The 19,280-nt window shown below is 34.5% G+C and overlaps 1 protein-coding gene across 1 annotated transcript in view; it reads right to left on the bottom strand.

Moving 5' to 3' along the window:
* Positions 1–4,926: 4,926 nt before the first annotated feature.
* The window catches only part of LOC123668856 (large proline-rich protein BAG6-like), a 33,049-nt gene continuing 18,695 nt past the window's right edge, over positions 4,927–19,280 (bottom strand). Inside the window, exons 11-23 of the mRNA XM_045602547.1 lie at positions 16,692–16,871; positions 16,103–16,576; positions 14,496–14,634; positions 14,097–14,157; positions 13,936–14,019; positions 13,276–13,452; positions 12,816–13,046; positions 12,090–12,242; positions 11,326–11,918; positions 11,040–11,103; positions 9,668–9,854; positions 8,005–8,170; positions 4,927–6,915 (exon numbers count right to left, since the gene is read on the bottom strand). Coding sequence (XP_045458503.1) covers positions 6,873–6,915; positions 8,005–8,170; positions 9,668–9,854; positions 11,040–11,103; positions 11,326–11,918; positions 12,090–12,242; positions 12,816–13,046; positions 13,276–13,452; positions 13,936–14,019; positions 14,097–14,157; positions 14,496–14,634; positions 16,103–16,576; positions 16,692–16,871 — 2,552 coding nt within the window. The 3' untranslated portion in view covers positions 4,927–6,872. The remainder of the gene's footprint in view (positions 6,916–8,004; positions 8,171–9,667; positions 9,855–11,039; positions 11,104–11,325; positions 11,919–12,089; positions 12,243–12,815; positions 13,047–13,275; positions 13,453–13,935; positions 14,020–14,096; positions 14,158–14,495; positions 14,635–16,102; positions 16,577–16,691; positions 16,872–19,280) is intronic.

The following is a 19,280-nucleotide window of genomic DNA, read 5'->3' as shown; positions in this document are numbered from 1 at the left end:
AAACAGCTTAGACAACGACAAAAATTGGTACGATCCACACAAATATACAACGCAACGTTAAGTTTTTTTTTTTTTTGGTACGTTAATTAACATTATTAGAGGTTATTTGAGTCGCCGTCTTTGATTATACAGTACGGATAACGCAAGTGTATATATATATATATATAAGTCTATCTGATAAGTCGTTTCCTTTAATGCACTACGTCTGTTATCTGTAGAAAGCCTGTCTGAAATGGGTTAATTGGCCTGTCTATGTTATTCCATTATATAGTACAGCACTACTGAAGGGTTGTTTGATAATTTTCCTACCATAAGCAACAAAAAAGGCTATATAATATTTTAGTATTTTTTTTCCTAAAATTAACGCGAGTGAAATAAAAAAAAATTGTTCCTCACTATCAAGTATGCGTGAGAAGACATCGAAAGCGACACCTTTACGTAACTCTGTTTGAAGACCCATATGAACATACATCCAGGCATATATAAAGTAGGTAGGTATCTAAAGACTAGACCTGCTTCGCTGATTGACATAAACACTATCTGTTCGCTAGTATCGCAAGTTTAAGACGTCAAATCAAAAATAAAAATAAGTACAAAATACCTTCAAATACTAAACTGTTTTTATACCACTAGAGTGGCAAACAAGTAGGGATTGCAATTTAGCAAAGCGGAAGGAGAAATCCTATGAGATCCCGCTCCACTTACTGACCTGCAGGATGGCGGCTCTCCAAAACGCGGATCCGCAGATCCCACAAGCTTAAAACTTATTGCTAAATATTTCGTACTAGCTGCTGCCCGTGACGTCGTCTGCGTGAACGCTATACAGAATAACATTCATGTACCAGTTTCTTCTTTACCTTTCATATCTATAGAATCTATAGTGCAGTAACAGAGGGAGATTGTCTTTTGTAAAATTGACCTTCAAATAGTGCTTATTTTCAGCCTGCTTTGAATAAATGACTTTATGGTGATTCTGCTGAATTAAGTCATAAGTTGTGACTGAAGCAGCGGGAAAAAATAATGAATAAGGAATACAGAATAGAGTAAAAACACATACTTATAGGACTTCTCGATAAACAATCGAGCGGCATCAGTGCAGCTGCGCTGCAAACTCAGTCTTGTCTCTCGTTGCATGTATGTGTCTAACGCGCGAGACGCATGGCACTCCCGATCATTTAATAGCCGCATTTCGTATGCTTCTATACTTTCCAGAGACCGCAACGATGCATTTTGAGTGCGCATAGTATCTAATCGGGATTGGCGCGACGTACTACTTTCTCCACGTCGAGTTTCCGCATTGTGTTCTCGAAGAGTAGTCAACCTTGCCTCACGCTCAACGGCAGTTTCAAAAGATCGAGCTAACCTACCCTTCGAGAATCGTTTGAGGATTGGGATAGATTAGACCGTTGTAACAGAAAATTTACACACTGAGAATTTAATTTACACACAGATAATGATAGCTAAGCAGTAGTCCGATTGAAGTTTATTTAAGTAATATTTATTTCAGGAAAATGTTTTCACGTTAAATTCGACCCAGAACACTGTAACTTATAGTAATGCAGATAACCCCAGTTTCTACAGGTTGAGGCGACATCTGTACTCAAAACATCACTTATTGTGAACGAAGCCATAGCGCGATCTAATTCGAAGCCAACGCCATCTAGTTAGCAAAAAGGAAATATTTTTTTATGGTGATAAATTATAACACATCAAGTTATGACTTTACACCAGAGTAAAATAGCTTGCTTTACACGATTTTAACATAAAATAAATGGCTGTGTGTGAGTAAAAAAATCTAGCTAGGTCCACATCTCACTTAAGTTTATATGCGACATAAAAATGTGTTAATTAAGAAGCAATAATTACACCAATAAATACCGGACAAAAATATTAACAGTCAATGTTTATTTTGTACTAACTCTATTACGATTTATTCTGTAGGTACTGTAAAAAAATAAGCATGTCTTATCTTTATGATATATATATATATATATATATATATATATATATATATATATATATATATATATATATATGTATATATATGGCATGCTTTATTTTCTTCTTTCTTTGTTATTTAGCTCAAACTGCTTACAGCAATAGCGTGCCGTTTTCGAGTTTAAATTTTGTTATAAATATATGCAGTTCTTTTTGAGTTCTGTTTGTTATTATTACTGCATACAGACAAACTCGATGAATTTTATAAGACGTAGAAGAAGCAGCTTAAAACTGATATAAACACATTTTTTTAATTGTCTTGCTCATCTCTGAAACGAATTAACGATACAATTTTTAAGAAGAAAATGCACCACTCTATCTATGACTTTTAAAAACAACTATTAACCTCGCCAACATGATCAAATTTAAATTATTTATATCCAAAAAGGAATCGATGATGATGTTTTTGAATCTCATAGATGACGCTGCTTTAAAATTGTCGTGTAACAAACTAAACTAAACGTAAAACCTAATAACAACAACATTTAAATATGCGTCGTTAGATACGCATTCTGTAACAATGTGTACATTGTTACAGAATGCGTTGAAGGAATAAAGGTTCACTCGTTCACTGCTCGTTCCCCGTAGGTGAAAGCGTGATAATATATAGCCCATATATGTTGACCCGACTTCTTAATAATATTCGTGCCAAAACATCATTAACCCTGTAGCCGTTTCTGCAGCACTGGCGCCACGGTGGACCTCGTACTCGTAAATAATACGATATTTCAAGTTTCCCATTTTATAAACTGAGTGACGCAACGATGAAAATCAAAAGAGGAAAAAATAAATGAATCACGGTTTTCGAAACGCAAATGCATGAATAAATATTTGTATAATTTTGAATTTGGAATCTTTGAGATTAAAATGGTCAGTACGACAAAACGCCAATTTTAAGGAGGTTGATAGACGTGTAAGTTCGCGAATTTGTGGCTCGACGACCTTTTTCGCTAGTCTGTCACCCTAAGTACGCGTACTTTAAAACCGCCGAGTAAGTTCGTTGGCGATCCGACAAATTTGAAATTTTGCTCGTAAGCCCGCCTGCGCTCGTGCGTGCGTGGTAACACTGTGAGCCGCAAGCCGCAAATTTTAACAGACTTCCAAAAAAGGAGGAGGTTCTCAATTTGATTCAGAACCTTAGAACTTTTGACTGAGTGGACCGATTTCCATGATTTTTGTTTTAATCAAAAGGTGTTGTGTGTCGTGTGTGCCTACTTAAATTGGATTACGATCGAATAAGTAGTTTTTGGGTTATATCTAATAATGCGTATTTACGTGACTGTTTTTTCGTCTATCTACGATGTGTTACTTGTCGATGTAATTGAATTTTTTTTTGTTTGCGAGCGAACACAATTATATTATTTTGCCAGTTCGTGGACGCGCAATGCTTACTTTGGATTTAGAATTTACTCAAAATGAATTATTTCAGAACTTCGTATTTTTTGTTTCTTAAAATGTAATACAATAAAATTACTGAATAGCACAAAGCTTCTTCTGTTGACCACATTGCAATACAGAATGTGTAAAATGTGTTAGTAAGCGCATAACTCAGAAACGCCTGGACCAATTTTAAAAATTCTTTTTTTTAAATGTTCGTTGAAGTCCAAGGATGATTTTTACGGCGAGAAAAATTCGAATAATTTCCGGGAAAACCCTAAAAACAGCACTTTTCTTTTTCCATACAAACGTTTTCTAACTAAAATGTAGAGTCAATTTGAACTTTATTGCTATTCAATAAAGTTCATGTTAAATAATATATTAGGGCGCATTTTACATAAATAATTAATAATTAAATTGATCTTATTCGTAGACCGCATTTTAATTTAATTTACATACAGTAAAAATGGTATTAACTAGCTATTTCGCATTACTATATATATTATATTGTTGTCATATTGTTGTTGGGGCGTTAACAATGGAAAATTCCCGTTTTTAAACTATCGACTCCAAATTTGGTACGAATCTCCTATTGTTATGTAGAAGTGATCGATGAGCGGATTTTAGGATAACTCATGCCCAATAAGGATTACGGGGGTGGGCGTTAAGAATGAAAATTTTAAATGTATGTAAACTCCGAAACTACTGAACCAATTTTTATCAAATTTTTTAAGCATCTGTAATTTGGTCCAACTTGAGAGATAGGGTAGTTTTTATCTCAATTGGACCCGATAGGTGGCGCTACTATTGGTATGTAACTCTGAAACTACTGAATCAATTTTTATCAAATTTTGTAAGCATCTGTAATTTGGTCTGACTTGGAACATATGTTAGTTTTTATCTCAATTGGACCTGTTAGGTGGCGCTGCTAACGGTATGTAAGCTATCAAATTTAGTAGCTGTTGCCGGTTGCCGGGCAGGACAACGTCTGCCAGGTCCGCTAGTATTATATAAATACATTTCATAGCATACAGTACGCTCAAAATTCTAAGTCAATCGATCAAATAATAAGAAATTCTCCTATATTATTCCTGATATTAGTAACTTCTGTTCAAAGTCTTCGTATTGCAGAAATATTTATATTTACATTGCTTATTAATACGGTGGACCATAAAATCTGATAAATTCTATAAAATAATTATTTATTTATTCATTGTTTTATGGCTTTCCATATTGTAGACTTAGCACAGATAATTTCGCCAATGTTATTATACCTATAATGAATGACCTATGAGGAATCATACTTAACACTCAGTCTTATTGAAGATAACATGACGGTACGATCTGTAACAATTAAACTATTAGTAGAAATTCATTTTTACATTAAAAGAAAAGATTAAATGATAAAAAAACTACAACTTAAAAATTTAACCTTTGGAAACATATAAAGATATAGTAACAGGACTGTAAAAAAAAAAAAAATAAAGCTTACCTATAACACGATCTCTTTTTTTATTTTTTTAGGTGTATACAGTTTGAAATTAGAACAGATTTTCGTCAATTATATATTTTTATTAATACGATCTATATAATAAACGTTCATAATTAAAATAAATGTAAGACAGAATTCCATATCAAATTACACTGGTAATTTTACACGTCATTGTCAAATAAAATTTACAAGTCGATTTTATTTGATTAATTAAAAAAGTTGTAATTAAAAGAAGTGTCCTTCATTAATACATTTTCTGTATTCGGACATGAGAATAGCTTTATAATATTGATGTAGAGAAGCTCCGAGACCCAAAAATAAAAAAAATAAAATAATATAACATATGAACGTCAAATTAAACCATAGAATACATACATTGAGCTCTGAAATACCTACGACATCGACTATTATCTATTTAATTGATGATCTGTAAAATAATGGGAAAAATCCCAACAATTAGATAATGAAAACATATAAGCTTGAAATGCGAACAATATAATTCTAACGAACGTAAGAAGTCAACAACTAAAAATTAATAGTAAAAACTGTAATAGTAATAAATATGATTTTTTTGGATAAAATGAAAAAAAAATAACTTAGCTAAATATAATAAAGTTCGCTTTTAAAGCTTATATGAAGCTAAGTAATACGTCTTACATATAACACATTTAATATACTTTTTGACATACAATCCATTTCATTAAAATTTGCAAAAATAAACCAATTGTCAAAAAAACTCACGTTTTAATCGAAAACGCCAAACGCTCCTTCAGGAGTTCGCTTAATTTTATTTAGTGAAATGCATTATACGTACATTATACGTACACATTTTCAATAAATTGTATTCTGATTATCATTTAGCCTAATTAAACACCTGAATACACAAACAATTCAATTACATTTATATGTTAGACACAACAAGGTGATTAACTGTCGCAGCTGTGGCCAGTCTTCACAATAGGATCAAGGGTACATCGAATCATTATCCCGACGTAGGGTCATCCAAACTAACATCTATTAAATTAATTATGATAAAATCCATTAACGATAAGTACTTGTATAATGAATATTATGTCGTAAAAGGTTTGCTACTTGTGCAAACAATACAAAGGAAACATCTAAAATTTAACATCAATTTAACATTTATAGCCATTTCAACGAAAACTAACACTGAGAAGTATCATTTAAAAATTTAATCAAATAGTCTGGCATGTCTTACTTATGATATACGAAAGAACCAGCACTTAAGTATATTAAATGATAGACAATACCATTTATTGATTAAAAGTCAACGTAGAACAGTCCTTCGCTTAAATTTTTTTACGTTTGTCCTTTAAAACATCAAAATCCACATTAAAGACCGACCTGAAGTACCAAAGGTTTTATCGTAGACAGGTGAACATTTAACTATCTAATACAGATATTTATCAGTTGACACAAATCTAAACACCAACTTATGTTAATTAGCCCATAAAATAAGTTTCTATTAATCGAAGAGTATATGTATAAGGGTGAAAAGATTCGTTGATTAAAACTTAGGCAAAGAAAATAGTTTAGAATTAATAGAAATGAAAAAAACATTAAGGGAATTTAAAAGATCAAGGTTTTATACAACTTTTATCTATAATATAAAAATTATAAAAATCCGTCAGTTAGTATAGTGATATTTTTACTAATGAACTATAGATTAAAGTAGCTTCCTTGACAGGGTTTATAATTTTAAATTCCAAAAAGCTGTAAGAATACCCATCGCGCTACCCTGTCCGTCCGTTTCGAAATAAAATTTTATAGAAAAAAAATTGAGGAGTTTTAGTCAGCGTGATACCTATGTACTAAAGAATTATCATTAACATTTAATGAACTCTACATTCTACTAAAAAAATGTTACATTTATTTTATTAAGGAGAGAGAACGTTCTCTCCGCGTCATAGTCCGTGAGTAGGCGACAAGAGTTCGTGTATATTTAAACTTTTTTAAATTGGAACCGATTTAGAAATCCGTGTCGTTATTCGGAGTTGGCGTTTTCCGGCGACTTCCGCGTGCTTGTCCTGAAATTAAAACATATTCGATTAGACAATGAGTATACTCTATAGCTAAATGGCTATGACATGACAAACATATGTTGAATTCTTTTTGAACATGTAAAATTATATTTGCTAGAGAATTAAAAAAAAATAGCATACTCGTATCCTTCGACTTCTGGGACTTCCCCCGAATGACCCGGGAAGCTCTGGATACCTTACTCACCACAGGAACACAACATTATTTGAGACCAGTATTATTTATGTAGTCCGCGATCTTCTGTACGGTTGCGTACTTTACTATTTTTCCTTCCCCCGTCGGACTCCTCCAGGTTTTTAGTAGGATACCTTCTGCCCTACCTCAATAGGATAGACTATCATCATTTAACATACAAATAAAAACGGTTAACACAGTTCCACTACCACCATGGAACTTATAAAGACGACCGATGGCAGGATAGACTAAAGTAGTCTATAAAAAATGTGGTTTTGTCACCTGTTCTGGTTCTGTCACTTATTACTTAACGCGCATTGACTATTAATTGTTGTATAAAAAAAAAAAAAACGCGTTCACACGTTCATAGTTAAATGGTGAAGGGGCGTGTCTTAATGACAGCAATGAGTCAGTTATTTCTTTTATCGCAAATAGAATATTAATGTATGTTATGTATATATATAAAGAAATGAATCTAAGTTGAATTATTTAATATTGAAATTATTTAACTTGAGAAAAGACGACTAGCGCTGTGGGTTAGAGTGAGAGAAGAGGAACCTGAATACCGCTGCCGTATGCGTGTGAGAAAGGGAAGCCAGATAGACTGGCACCGTAACGCGCTACGTAACGAAGTGGTTTACCCTCCCTACTGCGGAAACTCTATAAAAAGTTATCTCATTTAATGAAACAACTTTTTTCGGATTTTATCGCGGTTTATTATTAACTTTCGATTCCCGACGTTTCGGATACTTTACAGCAACCATGGTCACGGGAGGACAGTCCTAAAAGTTAATAATAAACCGCGATAAAATCCGAAAAAAGTTGTTTCATTAAATGAGTAAAATTCGCGTAAACATTAGAAAACAAAAGTTATCGCTTCAATAAGTAAGTCGTTTCGTCACCTGTTCTGGTTAAGGAAGCGCGCGGTGGCCACGAGTCGGCGAGGCTCGTAGTCCTCCGAGGCGGCGGCGCGCGCTCGCGCTATACACCTCACGTGCTCGCGGAAGGCGACGCGGAGCTCCTCGCCCTGGGCCTCGTCACACTCGGACGACACCTCTGACACGCTTTCTGTTATATCACAATAAATACACCATGTATACTATATACAGACGACGCGTTGGCGCAACGGTCACAGAACTGGTTTGTGGCTGTTGCGATGGCGGTTGCGGGTTCGATCCCCGCACTTGACAAACATTATTTTGTTTTGACAAGATAATAATTCTTTGACGTTTAAATATTAATAGGAAGAATTTTTAAATCAATGAAATATATAATTATTAATCATTCACTCCGGAAAAAAGAAACAACACGCTTTCTGTTATGTCACAATAAATACACCATCTATACTATATATAGACGACGCGTTGGCGCAACGGTCACAGCACGGGTTTACGGGTTCGATCCCCACACATGACAAACATTATTTTGTTTTGACAAGATAATACTTCTTTGACGTTTAAATATTAATCAGAAGAATTTTTAAATCAGTGAAATATATAATTATTAATCATTCACTCCGGAAAAAAGAAACAACACGCTTTCTGTTATGTCACAATAAATACACCATCTATACTATATATAGACGACGCGTTGGCGTAACGGTCACAGCACGTGTTTACGGGTTCGATCCCTGCACATGACAAACATTATTTTGTTTTGACAAGATAATAATTCTTTGACGTTTAAATATTAATCAGAAGAATTTTTAAATCAGTGAAATATATAATTATTTATCATTCACTCCGGAAAAAAGAAACATTAATGTAAGTACCTACTTACCTAAATGTAGGTTAATAATATAATTTGATTTTCCATTTTTGTTTATTATATCGAACAAATATATACTACAACTTTATAGAAACGATATAAATGTGTCGTAAAAACTTTAAATTAACATTCTGCTAAAGTATATAATAGGTACCAACTACTGTAAACTAATATTGACGCCGCGTTGGCGCAACGGTCACAGCACTAGTTTGTGGCTGTTGAGCTGGCGGTTGCGGGTTCGATCCCCGCACGTGACAAATATTATTTTGTTTTGGCCATATAGATGTTTGCCGTTGTCTAGGTGTTTGTGCAGTCTTTGTTGGGGTCCCCAACGTGCCTCGGAGAGCAAGATAAGCCGTCGGTCCCGGTTGTTATCATGCACACCTGATAGCGTTCGTTACTCACAGTAGGAAATATATCTGCCAACCCACATTGGAGCAGCGTGGTGAATTAAGCTCCAATTATCATACGTAGAGAATGAGGCCCATGCCCAGCAGTGGGATATTACAGACTAAAGCGATATGATATACAGATAGATAGGTGGTATATTACAAAGCTATGGCTATAAGGTTCATAATGTGTTAGTGCAATGATCACAGCACTGGCTTGTGGATATTGCGCTGCTAGTTGCGGATTTGATCCCCCCAAATGGCATACATTTGTATTAACCAAGCAGACGTTTGCCGTGGTCTGGGCGTTTGTGCTTGTGTTTCCGAACCCCCGACACAGGAGTAAATCCTAATGGGGATCGTTGAGTATATATATTAAAATTTAATTATTTATTTTATGAAGCCTTACCATTTATGAAGGCATTGAGCGTTGTTGGCGGACGCGACTGGCGAACACAGCGACGTTTCTTGGGCGGCATACCCGAGAGGTAAGCGTCACTGTAGGGCTCGACCGTGTCCCTTTGCCGCTGTAAGTCTCGAGTGAACGTGGGCACCCACTCTTCGCCCCAATGTTGCGCTATCTGCGCAGGTGGTACCTACAACATTTTCGAAATAAAACCCGCACCACCTATATATTTTCACATTGAATACGGGACAACACCGAAGTGATTTGTGTTTGTCCTTTTATACTATCGATATGCGAATAATGACGAGCTTACTTTATAATTAATATTTCCAGACCGTACATGTATGGCAAACACAAAACACTATAATTCTTAGACTAACCGATAAAGTAACCTTACATACTGTTTGTGTCCATCAAAATTACAATCGTGCAGTTCAAACAGAAATACGGTACTTAGGGCTAGTTTCGCCTGTTGTGGATAAAGATATTTGACGGATGACAGTATTAAACAGACAAAATTTTTTGCTTTTAGTTTATTATTAGTAATTTATTAATTACGGAGAAATAGGTCCTAATGGCCTATTCTACATCCTGCTGTTAAAGTCCCTATAAGTAAGTATCCATAACCGGTGAAACGAGTCATTAGTACTAATTCTTACATAGTCACTTTTTAAAACTTTACATCAAGAAATTACAAAAAAACTGATCTATAGTGACATCTCAAAAGTAAAACAATGAATTATCAGATTAAGAGTATTTAGAGAAATTTTTATTACGTGATCTATTTAGTTAGTCAATTGTTTCGTTTCCAAGAATAAAAACATAATCTAATACACGAAAATAGAACCATAAAATGCATAGGGAATCGTAAAAATAAGGTATGATATCCTTAAGTAAACTTTTAGCTGATTCCTAGTGAGACTTGTATTCTATGATTTTAGATTTGTGCAAGTGTAGTGGCCAACAAAGACATTGAATATACATCGCTCTTAGGCTGTTTGTAAGTATAAAGCGATATAGTGAGACATTTTGATGCACACAAACTAATTACTTTTATATCTTCGATACACTTATAACAAAACATCTATTTTCACGGGTTACCTCACAATATCCACTCGCAAGCCGAGCAACTCAAACATATTTCAAAATAAAATGATTATTTATTTACATATAATTTCATACAATACTTAATTTCGTAAAATTGCATACATGCGTGTTTGATAGATTTTATATGACTACAACTATCATTTTTAAACTTCCTAAAAATATCTCGTTATCTAAGAAATAATTAAACCATCGATACTTTATACTGTTATTTTTGAGAAGATATCAAAACATTTGAAACTGAAACAATTAAGATGTCTATTATACTTACGAATCTTATATTGCCGGAAGAATCCGACGACATTGTGGAGCCCGATCGGTTAACTCGGTTGAACCTATGAGTATAATTTATGGTTAGGTTTATAGAAATTTGTAATAAATACTGCTTGTTATTAATTGATTTTATTATTAATACTTTTAAATGCCATCACGAAATCAAAACTTAGAATAAATGCATTAGATAGCGCGACATTAGCAAATTACAATTTAAAAAAAAAATTTGGCTTCAAAAATAAATTAAATTATTAATAATTATAATTTGGCTACTTCGTACTAACCTGCCTCGTCCGAAATTGACTGAAGCGGCAACACGCATTGGGTCTGAAGCAGATGTGTTGTTACGGGCAATGGACATTGGCACGGCTGTGACGGGCACGCCAGCATTAGCCGATACTTCTGGTATAGCTGGGGCTTCTGGTATAGCTGAGACTTCTTGTATAGCTGAGACTTCTGGTACGTCTGAAGCTTCTGGAACTTTCGGTTCAGATGGAGCGCTAGGTGCAGTCGGGGCGGGTGAAGGTGGAACCTTGAAAGCGGAAGTAGAGGCAGGCGGGGCACGCGGGGCAGTCGGAGAAGATGGTATTGATAGGACAGGTGGGACCGTGGGAGAGGGGGTGGCAGACGGGGTAGCCGGGGCAGAAGATGACCTAGAACAGGAAGTTGAAGTTGATTCCGAGTCAGAATTGTCCTCTGAATCTTCACTTTGGCGACTTTCATCATTCGACTTCTTCTTGGAGGAGGTCGATGGATACGGGAACTGAGCATTCATACTGCTTCCTGCAGTTGACTGCGTGGGGACCAAAAATTGCATCCGTTCGCCACGATCGGGGACATCTTCGTCCATTGGTGATGAATCTTCTGAATCGCTTAGCTAATAAATAAAAAAACAGTTACACATCTTAATATTTTCAAATTACTTATATAAAAATATTAGGTTTAGAAAAACTATTGTAAAACTATAAATTTATAAGCTAAGTGCGGGACAGAAATAATCACGCAAACTATATAAAACCCAAAAAAAAATATATTTAAAAAAACTTACCAGAGTGCAAATGTCGACCGGTTTACGACGTATAAATTGCGCATAATGAATCTTATTGGCCTCTATGCGGCAAATGGCTGCATTCAAATTCTCCATAGAAAGGCTGTGGAGAAGATCGCGAACAGGTTCGTCGATGTTCTGGATCAAGTCGGTCTGTGTACAAGAATTAAACGTCTAAAAAATTCTGATAAATGTACGTATTAACTAGTAATGAATAGCTGAAAATGTTGCCAATTTTTGTGGTCACTAGGAATTATATAATAATTTACGACATAGCTATTGTTTCTCGACGTTTGCAGGAATAATTATGTACTGTTACTAAGTTTAACAGCTACTAGTTGGTAGCTTGAACAAAATGTCTAAACAACTAAAATAGAAACCTCTTTTCTTTTTACTAGAAGAGTTTGAGCTTATTCATCATTAGTTCGTTGTCTCAGGCGGATAATTTCCCAATCATAAGATTTTTACCAAAATAACTACTGGATCCGCAACTTAGCTTTGGAAGATCCACAAGGGAATACACCAGACTAAATACAAATATTTGTTTGAATACATCTATTGTGGTGTTTTGGCCCACACGATTGGCTGTCTCGTGTTTGTTTTGATCATTTCTTAGTCATACTGTAAATTTTGTTTACTTTTTTGTATAACGACCTTAAATTTGGAAAAGGGTACACAAATCTAGATCTACACAAATTACTGTATTTCGAATAAAATACTTCTTACCAAGAATGATCGATAAATTGTACGAAGACCCTCCACTCCCTCTAAGCAGCAGTAAGAAATAACGCCACACAGTTCGTAAAACATTCGTGGTATTACGATGCGAAATCGTCGGGTAAATACTTCATTGTTTTCAATGTCCAAAACGGTCATCGCTTCGTTCAGGAAACGTATGAATACCGCCTTCATTGACTCAATAATGTCGACGTTACGGCGTATCGGTGTGATCGAGGCCTGCAATATTTATTATTTATATATTTCAAACATTTTTTAAAGCAGTAGTTTGCATTACACGTAAATTTGTTAGTCAAGAAAATCAAATATATTTTTTTTATCGATTACTTTACAAAATGTAAAATTCATCATTAAAAAACATCTTCCATCTATTCTGAAGTCTCAATGTATGAAATTCAGCAATGAAAAGAAAAATTATAACCGGGTTTATAGTGTCAATAATACTAACGATGCGATTGATAAACCCTGAGTAGCGTTCGAAAATCAAGTCAGCTAGTTGCTCCTGAGTGCCGACTTCATACTCTCCATTCATCAGCTCACGCATAAAGACTTGCAGGCGCTGACGTAGAGGCAGCAACTCCTCAACAACCAGTGTACGTCCACTGGAGAACGACGTCGCCTCGCGCTTTATTACAAATACAAAGATATTACAGTTCGCACTAATAAGTGACGTAGCTATAATCCGACACATCAAAGATGTACCTGAGTTAATAACTGTCTTAGATTATAGGTTCAAGGCCTATTTCACAGGTTGTGAATAAAGTTTACACTCCACGTAAGTTACAAATAGACATAAACAGCATGAAATAGAATAGGCCTTTAGGGTCTAATGGGTCAAGGGGGTAATTAACCTAACTTATGCTTGAAAACGGCGGTAGGAGTGAACTCCACGGTTCCCCGAATTACACAAACATGTAATAAATGCAGTGACTAAATACACATTAAACGTTTCTACGTATATATTACATATTATTATTTACATATTATTATTTACATATTATTATTATTATACGTTCTTGAAAAAAAAATAATTTTGAAAACGAAGTCACTATAAATCTTCATAACAATTATACAATAGTGTTAGAAATATTTTTATATTAGAACTTACCAAAGTAACTACAGCCGCAATCAGTAGAGACTCGTCGTTATTAGTGTTCCTATCGAATCTCTCGAAAAGTGTTTCTACACTGTTCTGTAAGGGCAAAAATATTGACATTATGTAACTCTGTAATGAAATTACGACGTTTTTTTTAACAGTTTTACACTTACTTGAATGCGTGTTAGACTATTGTCACGCAGAAGTAACCCACCGGCTTGAGATGCCTCGGCCCTGTATATAACAAAACGAAATTTAAATAAATAAATGCCTCACATTAAACGGGCCCTAAAAGGATGAAGAATCTACATATTAATACGTGAAGCAAAAACTTTGTACCCATTTTACAAAAATTGCGCGGACGGAGGAGTATGAAATTTCGCACAAAGTTTATATAATTATGCAAAAAAATACATTTATAGAAGTAAAGTCTTTAGACAGAACCTTAATAAAAAAAATTATAAAGTAATTTTAATTAAATATGGTCGAATTTCGACCACTGGGCGACCACTAGCTCAGGCAAATAGAGTCTATAAGATACGGTAATTGTTTATAAATAACTTATTATATACCTGCGCCTCTGCAATTGTCGCCTGGCGTGTGGACTGTCGCAATTCAGGAATCTGTCGTAGACCAGCGTGTTGATCGAAAGCGTTTGCGATCGCGGCCTAGCGGGCTGGTATTGTTGCGGTTGTTGTATGCGCACTATAGCTACAAAAAGAAAACAACATAAAAAACTCAACAACAACAACAAAAATACAGTAAATTAAGTGAATAGCTCGATTTATTTCAAACGTCATGCTTTAGATATTGCAATCAATCTATTGGTGTACACAATTAACAAGTGATGAAGCAGCGGTTCCGTAGCTTTACTGAACGCCTAGAATTTTACATTATAGTCTAACTCAAGTCCTACATTCTGTCTTAAGCACTAGTTATTTATTTAAAGCAAAAAAATTCCTATGTGCATTTTTAAACAATAATTAACTCAAAAACTCTTACTCCTTTACTTTATTGAATACACTTTTTAAAATTGTTTTTTACGATTTTTAAAATTGTTTTTTTAAATTATTTCATTTATATTTTGGTTATTTTATATATATTATGTGGCATTCAAAGTTACAATATGTATATTAAGTACTGAAATTAAAAACAATTCCCATATTTTTAAAATTGGCCTGCGCATCAAAATTCAAACTGCAAGATACAAGTATAACCTTACACTACGAATTTTTAAATGGAAAAAGTAATATCAACTTCCATTTATAAAATATTACGATTGATTACAGTATCGTTGTGCCAAGAAAGCAGTAACGCATTGCTGCTTACAAAGCTTAGCCGCCCCACGCCGCTTCACGCACTTTGACCAATAAATCGTAGTAAATTCGAACGCCCTATCTGAAGAACTTACTTCAAATAGTCAATTTGAACACGGCGTTCTAGTTAAAATATATAATTGGTAAATTGGTCGATATAATTGGTCAAAAGACGTGGCTAAGCTAAGCGACAGCGACGAGTAACTTTTCTGTGGGTAGACTTCAATTAGTACCTTATAGCTAAAATGTAACCACAATTTACAAGAGAAAAAATTGAACGATATTTCAATTTGGCCATTATGTCTATGTACATTTGTTGTAGTTATTTAAAAATGCTCATATTAATTTTATATTTAATTATAAAAAGGTGGATAATGTATAGTGTCATGATGGATTAAAATTACTAATACAATTGTGTCAATCTGTGCTCCCAGTATTCCCGAGTAATCTTCGCCTTAGTCGCTTTTCGTAGTTTCTTCACCTGTATTATTAAAATAGATAAATAAATACATACCTTGTCATTATCAACAAAGGTTCTCTATATTTGTATTGTGTTGAATGCCTTAAGAAATAAAAGAAAATATAAAATTCAAAGCACAATAACAGCACACATTTTAAAGCATCTGGTAGAAGTGGAAACAACTCATAATAACTAATTATAAACATGCAAGCATGCACATTTAATCTATGCTGATTTTTCACATCTAAGCGATATATCAACATGTATTTACTTAGTTTCAAAGAATACGATCGATCCTTTAATGGTTATACAATTACAATTTATAAAAATGTGATAATGCTGGTAATTTTTTTAAAAAAATTCGCATCTTGTCTATTGGAAATACACCGGTTCAAATACATACACTGTCTGGGCCGATTGGTCGAATTCATATTTGCACTTTGTTCGCTACTGTTTTGAATCTCTTGATCCACGGTCTGCGAAGGGATACGCCGGAAAAATATTTGAGGCTCGGGTTGAAATTGACCTTGAGTTTGAGTCTGACTTTGGCCCTGACCTTGTGACAGACCCTGGCCGAGACTTTGGACTGGTGTCTGGCTCTGTGTTTGGTTCTGAGTCTGACTCTGGGTCTGGCCTTGGTCTTGACCTGGGCTCTGATCTTGGGTTTGAGTCTGGCTCTGGCCTTGGCTTTGTCCCAAAGTCTGGCCTGAAGTTTGACTCTGATTTCGGTTCGTCTGATCCAGAGTTTGTATTACGTTAGGTATTTGGTAAAACCCTTCAATACCAGGCGGAAAGCCATGTCGAAGGACCGACGAAACGATGTTTTGTACGAGGTCACCGTGCGGCAATTCACTCCATGGCATCTGAGCTAAATATACTGGTAAAAATTTAAGTTAAATTAGTCTACTGATCAATGAATTTAATTAAATGATATTTAGAAATCAATATTTAGTATTGTAAACTTAAAAGTGACCATTTGATTAAAGACTAACCTTGTGATCCATAGTGCTGTTGAGGACTACCATCAGTCGGCTGTGAGGCCCCGGTTGTCGCAGTATTGATGTTTTGCCCCTGTCCCCCTAGCGCTTGGGGAATCTCTTCCATACTCATGACGACTTCCACACCCCCCAAACCTCCACCTTGACCCAATCCCCTAAACAGATTCTCAAAATCTACAACAAAAAGTAATAAAATAAAATCCAACAACAACACCCAGCAGTTAACGTGATATTTAATCTTTCCGGCACTCTGAAAACGTTTATAATTGACGATTATTGTGATTATATTCGTTGAATTTGCGTTTAGTCGTATCGGATTCAAATGTATAAAATATTAATATATTTAGAATTGAAAAGAATGTGCAAATGTATCATAAAGCGAATTTGAAATTTACAAATAATTTTTATTTAAAAAACTGGTTTAGTAATCTTAATAAACAAAAATACGTGGTTAATAAGAGATTTTAGTACTTAATTAGGTATGGATAGGTGGTTCGTTGACCTCCGATACGGCCAGGATATGGTTAACATTGATATGCGTACAAAACAAACATGCTCAAACTTAATAAACATTCACGTATTACAAACAAGCAATACTACAACAGCAACACTGATCTAAAAGAGAAGGATTGAGTTTGGGCTCACGCACTACGTTAATTGATATTTTTTTGTTAGGAGCGAAATACTATAGGTATTGTTTTATTCAAAACTGCTTTAACTCTAAGCGAATAAGTTCATATTTGGTAAAATACTCTTAATTCGCAAGCCGTTTAACAAAGATTTTTACAAAATGGTGAGGTGTTTCTTTTTTATATTTGCAAGCTAATTACCAAATATACAAGTTGACTTATAACAAACTAGCAACCCACCCCGCACAAACCGCATCAAAATCCGATGTGTAGTTTTAATGATCTAAGCATACAGACAGCGGAAACGACATTGTTTTATACTATGTAGTGATTTATAATCTCTATTACGCTTCAGCCTGTAATGTCCCACTTCTGGACATAGGCCTCTTTCCCCATGTAGGAGAAGGATCAGAGCTTAATCCACCATATTGGATTGGCAAATATATTCCCTACTATTAGTCCGGGAGGTAGCGCTATAGTTGAGCAAGTAATTTTATACCAGCTGAAAATCATAATAATAATAGTTTTCCCATAACACATAACAGCTCCAACCGCATGTAAGTCGTTGGAAAGAAATCTGCTCCGATAATTTTTAAACCGAGCAAAAATGTATTATATTATTGTTTCAATCATTTTTTTTCTTAAATAGTGGTCAGCTGTACTGAGGAGGGGGGGGGGCGGTTGACATATACAGTCATGTGCATGAACCTCATTGAAAATTTGCCAAACAAATTAATTTTATACCTTACTAGCCCGCGACTTTGTCCACGTGGAAAGTTATTGTTCAGTTCGCAGAGTTAAAAAATAAATAAAATTCTAAAATAAAAGTAACCTAAGTTACTCCTTACTACATCAGCTATCTGCCAGTGAAAGTCCGTCAACATCAGTCCAGCCTTTTCAGAGATTAGCCGGAACAAACACACAGATAGACAGACAAAAATGGTGAAAAAATGTTATTTTGGTATATGCACTATGTATATATCCATTTGCGTTTAGTAATAAGCGGTTATTTTAATTTTACAAACAGACACTCCAATTTTATTTATTTGTATAGATTTTTTTTTATTTTGTACAAAGGAGATCAAAATAGCGTAGTGTTCACTTGATGGTGAGTGGGATATGGGGCCGGTGATCGTAGCTCTGCATCACGATAAGTATCAAGCAAGCCCACAATCGCAAACCACACTAAGAGCTCTGACTACCTTAGTCATATATATATTAGCATATATAGCATTGTTTTAAGCTGTGGTCTCAAGTCTCTAATTTCCAGCAAGTTATTTCGTAGTGAACCCTACCTTAATAAGAGGAACTATAGTATATAATAATATAGTTTTGCTGAGCCAGTGGAGTATCATACTATAGAAACAATTTATGCATCGAAATACAGATTTAAATAGTGTACTAATCAAAAGTTGTCTATTTTTGTTTATCCTTTAATATTTTTTATCATGTTAGTATAACTCGCGTCATGTAAAAAGAACGCTGAAAGAAACTGGAGTGGGTGCGTTTGCGCATGGGTATACTCACGCACGAAAGTACCACTACTGTTTTATTTTTTAATTGGTTTTCAATCCCGGCTTCGTATAATGCTTATTTGTTAGATACATTAAAAAGCACCAGAAATACCTGTGCGAATAATTCGGACTAAATAAGTATAATAATTATCACTTTACAAAATTACGATTTCTTTTTAAACAAAAGCAATAACAATTTTTTTAGTTATTGAAATGTCATATTCAAAAATATAAATTATCTGTACTCTCGATATTCGTATTCTAATAGTTTTTATTTGTTTAAAAGGATAAATTGTCATTTTTTTTTTAGTGAAATAAATAGTAAATGATGTTTTACAAATGTTCGTAAGCTAATGTGTTGGAAAGTGAGTGATAAATGCGGAAAAACGTGAATTACGATTGACAGTGGTTTGTTTACCAAATAAGATAGTTCCGAAAAA

Source organism: Melitaea cinxia, chromosome Z (genome assembly GCF_905220565.1).
Source record: "Melitaea cinxia chromosome Z, ilMelCinx1.1, whole genome shotgun sequence".
Taxonomy (NCBI): Eukaryota; Metazoa; Arthropoda; class Insecta; order Lepidoptera; family Nymphalidae; genus Melitaea; species Melitaea cinxia.
Note: the sequence above shows the minus strand (reverse complement) of the source record. Positions and strands in the feature narration are given on the sequence as shown.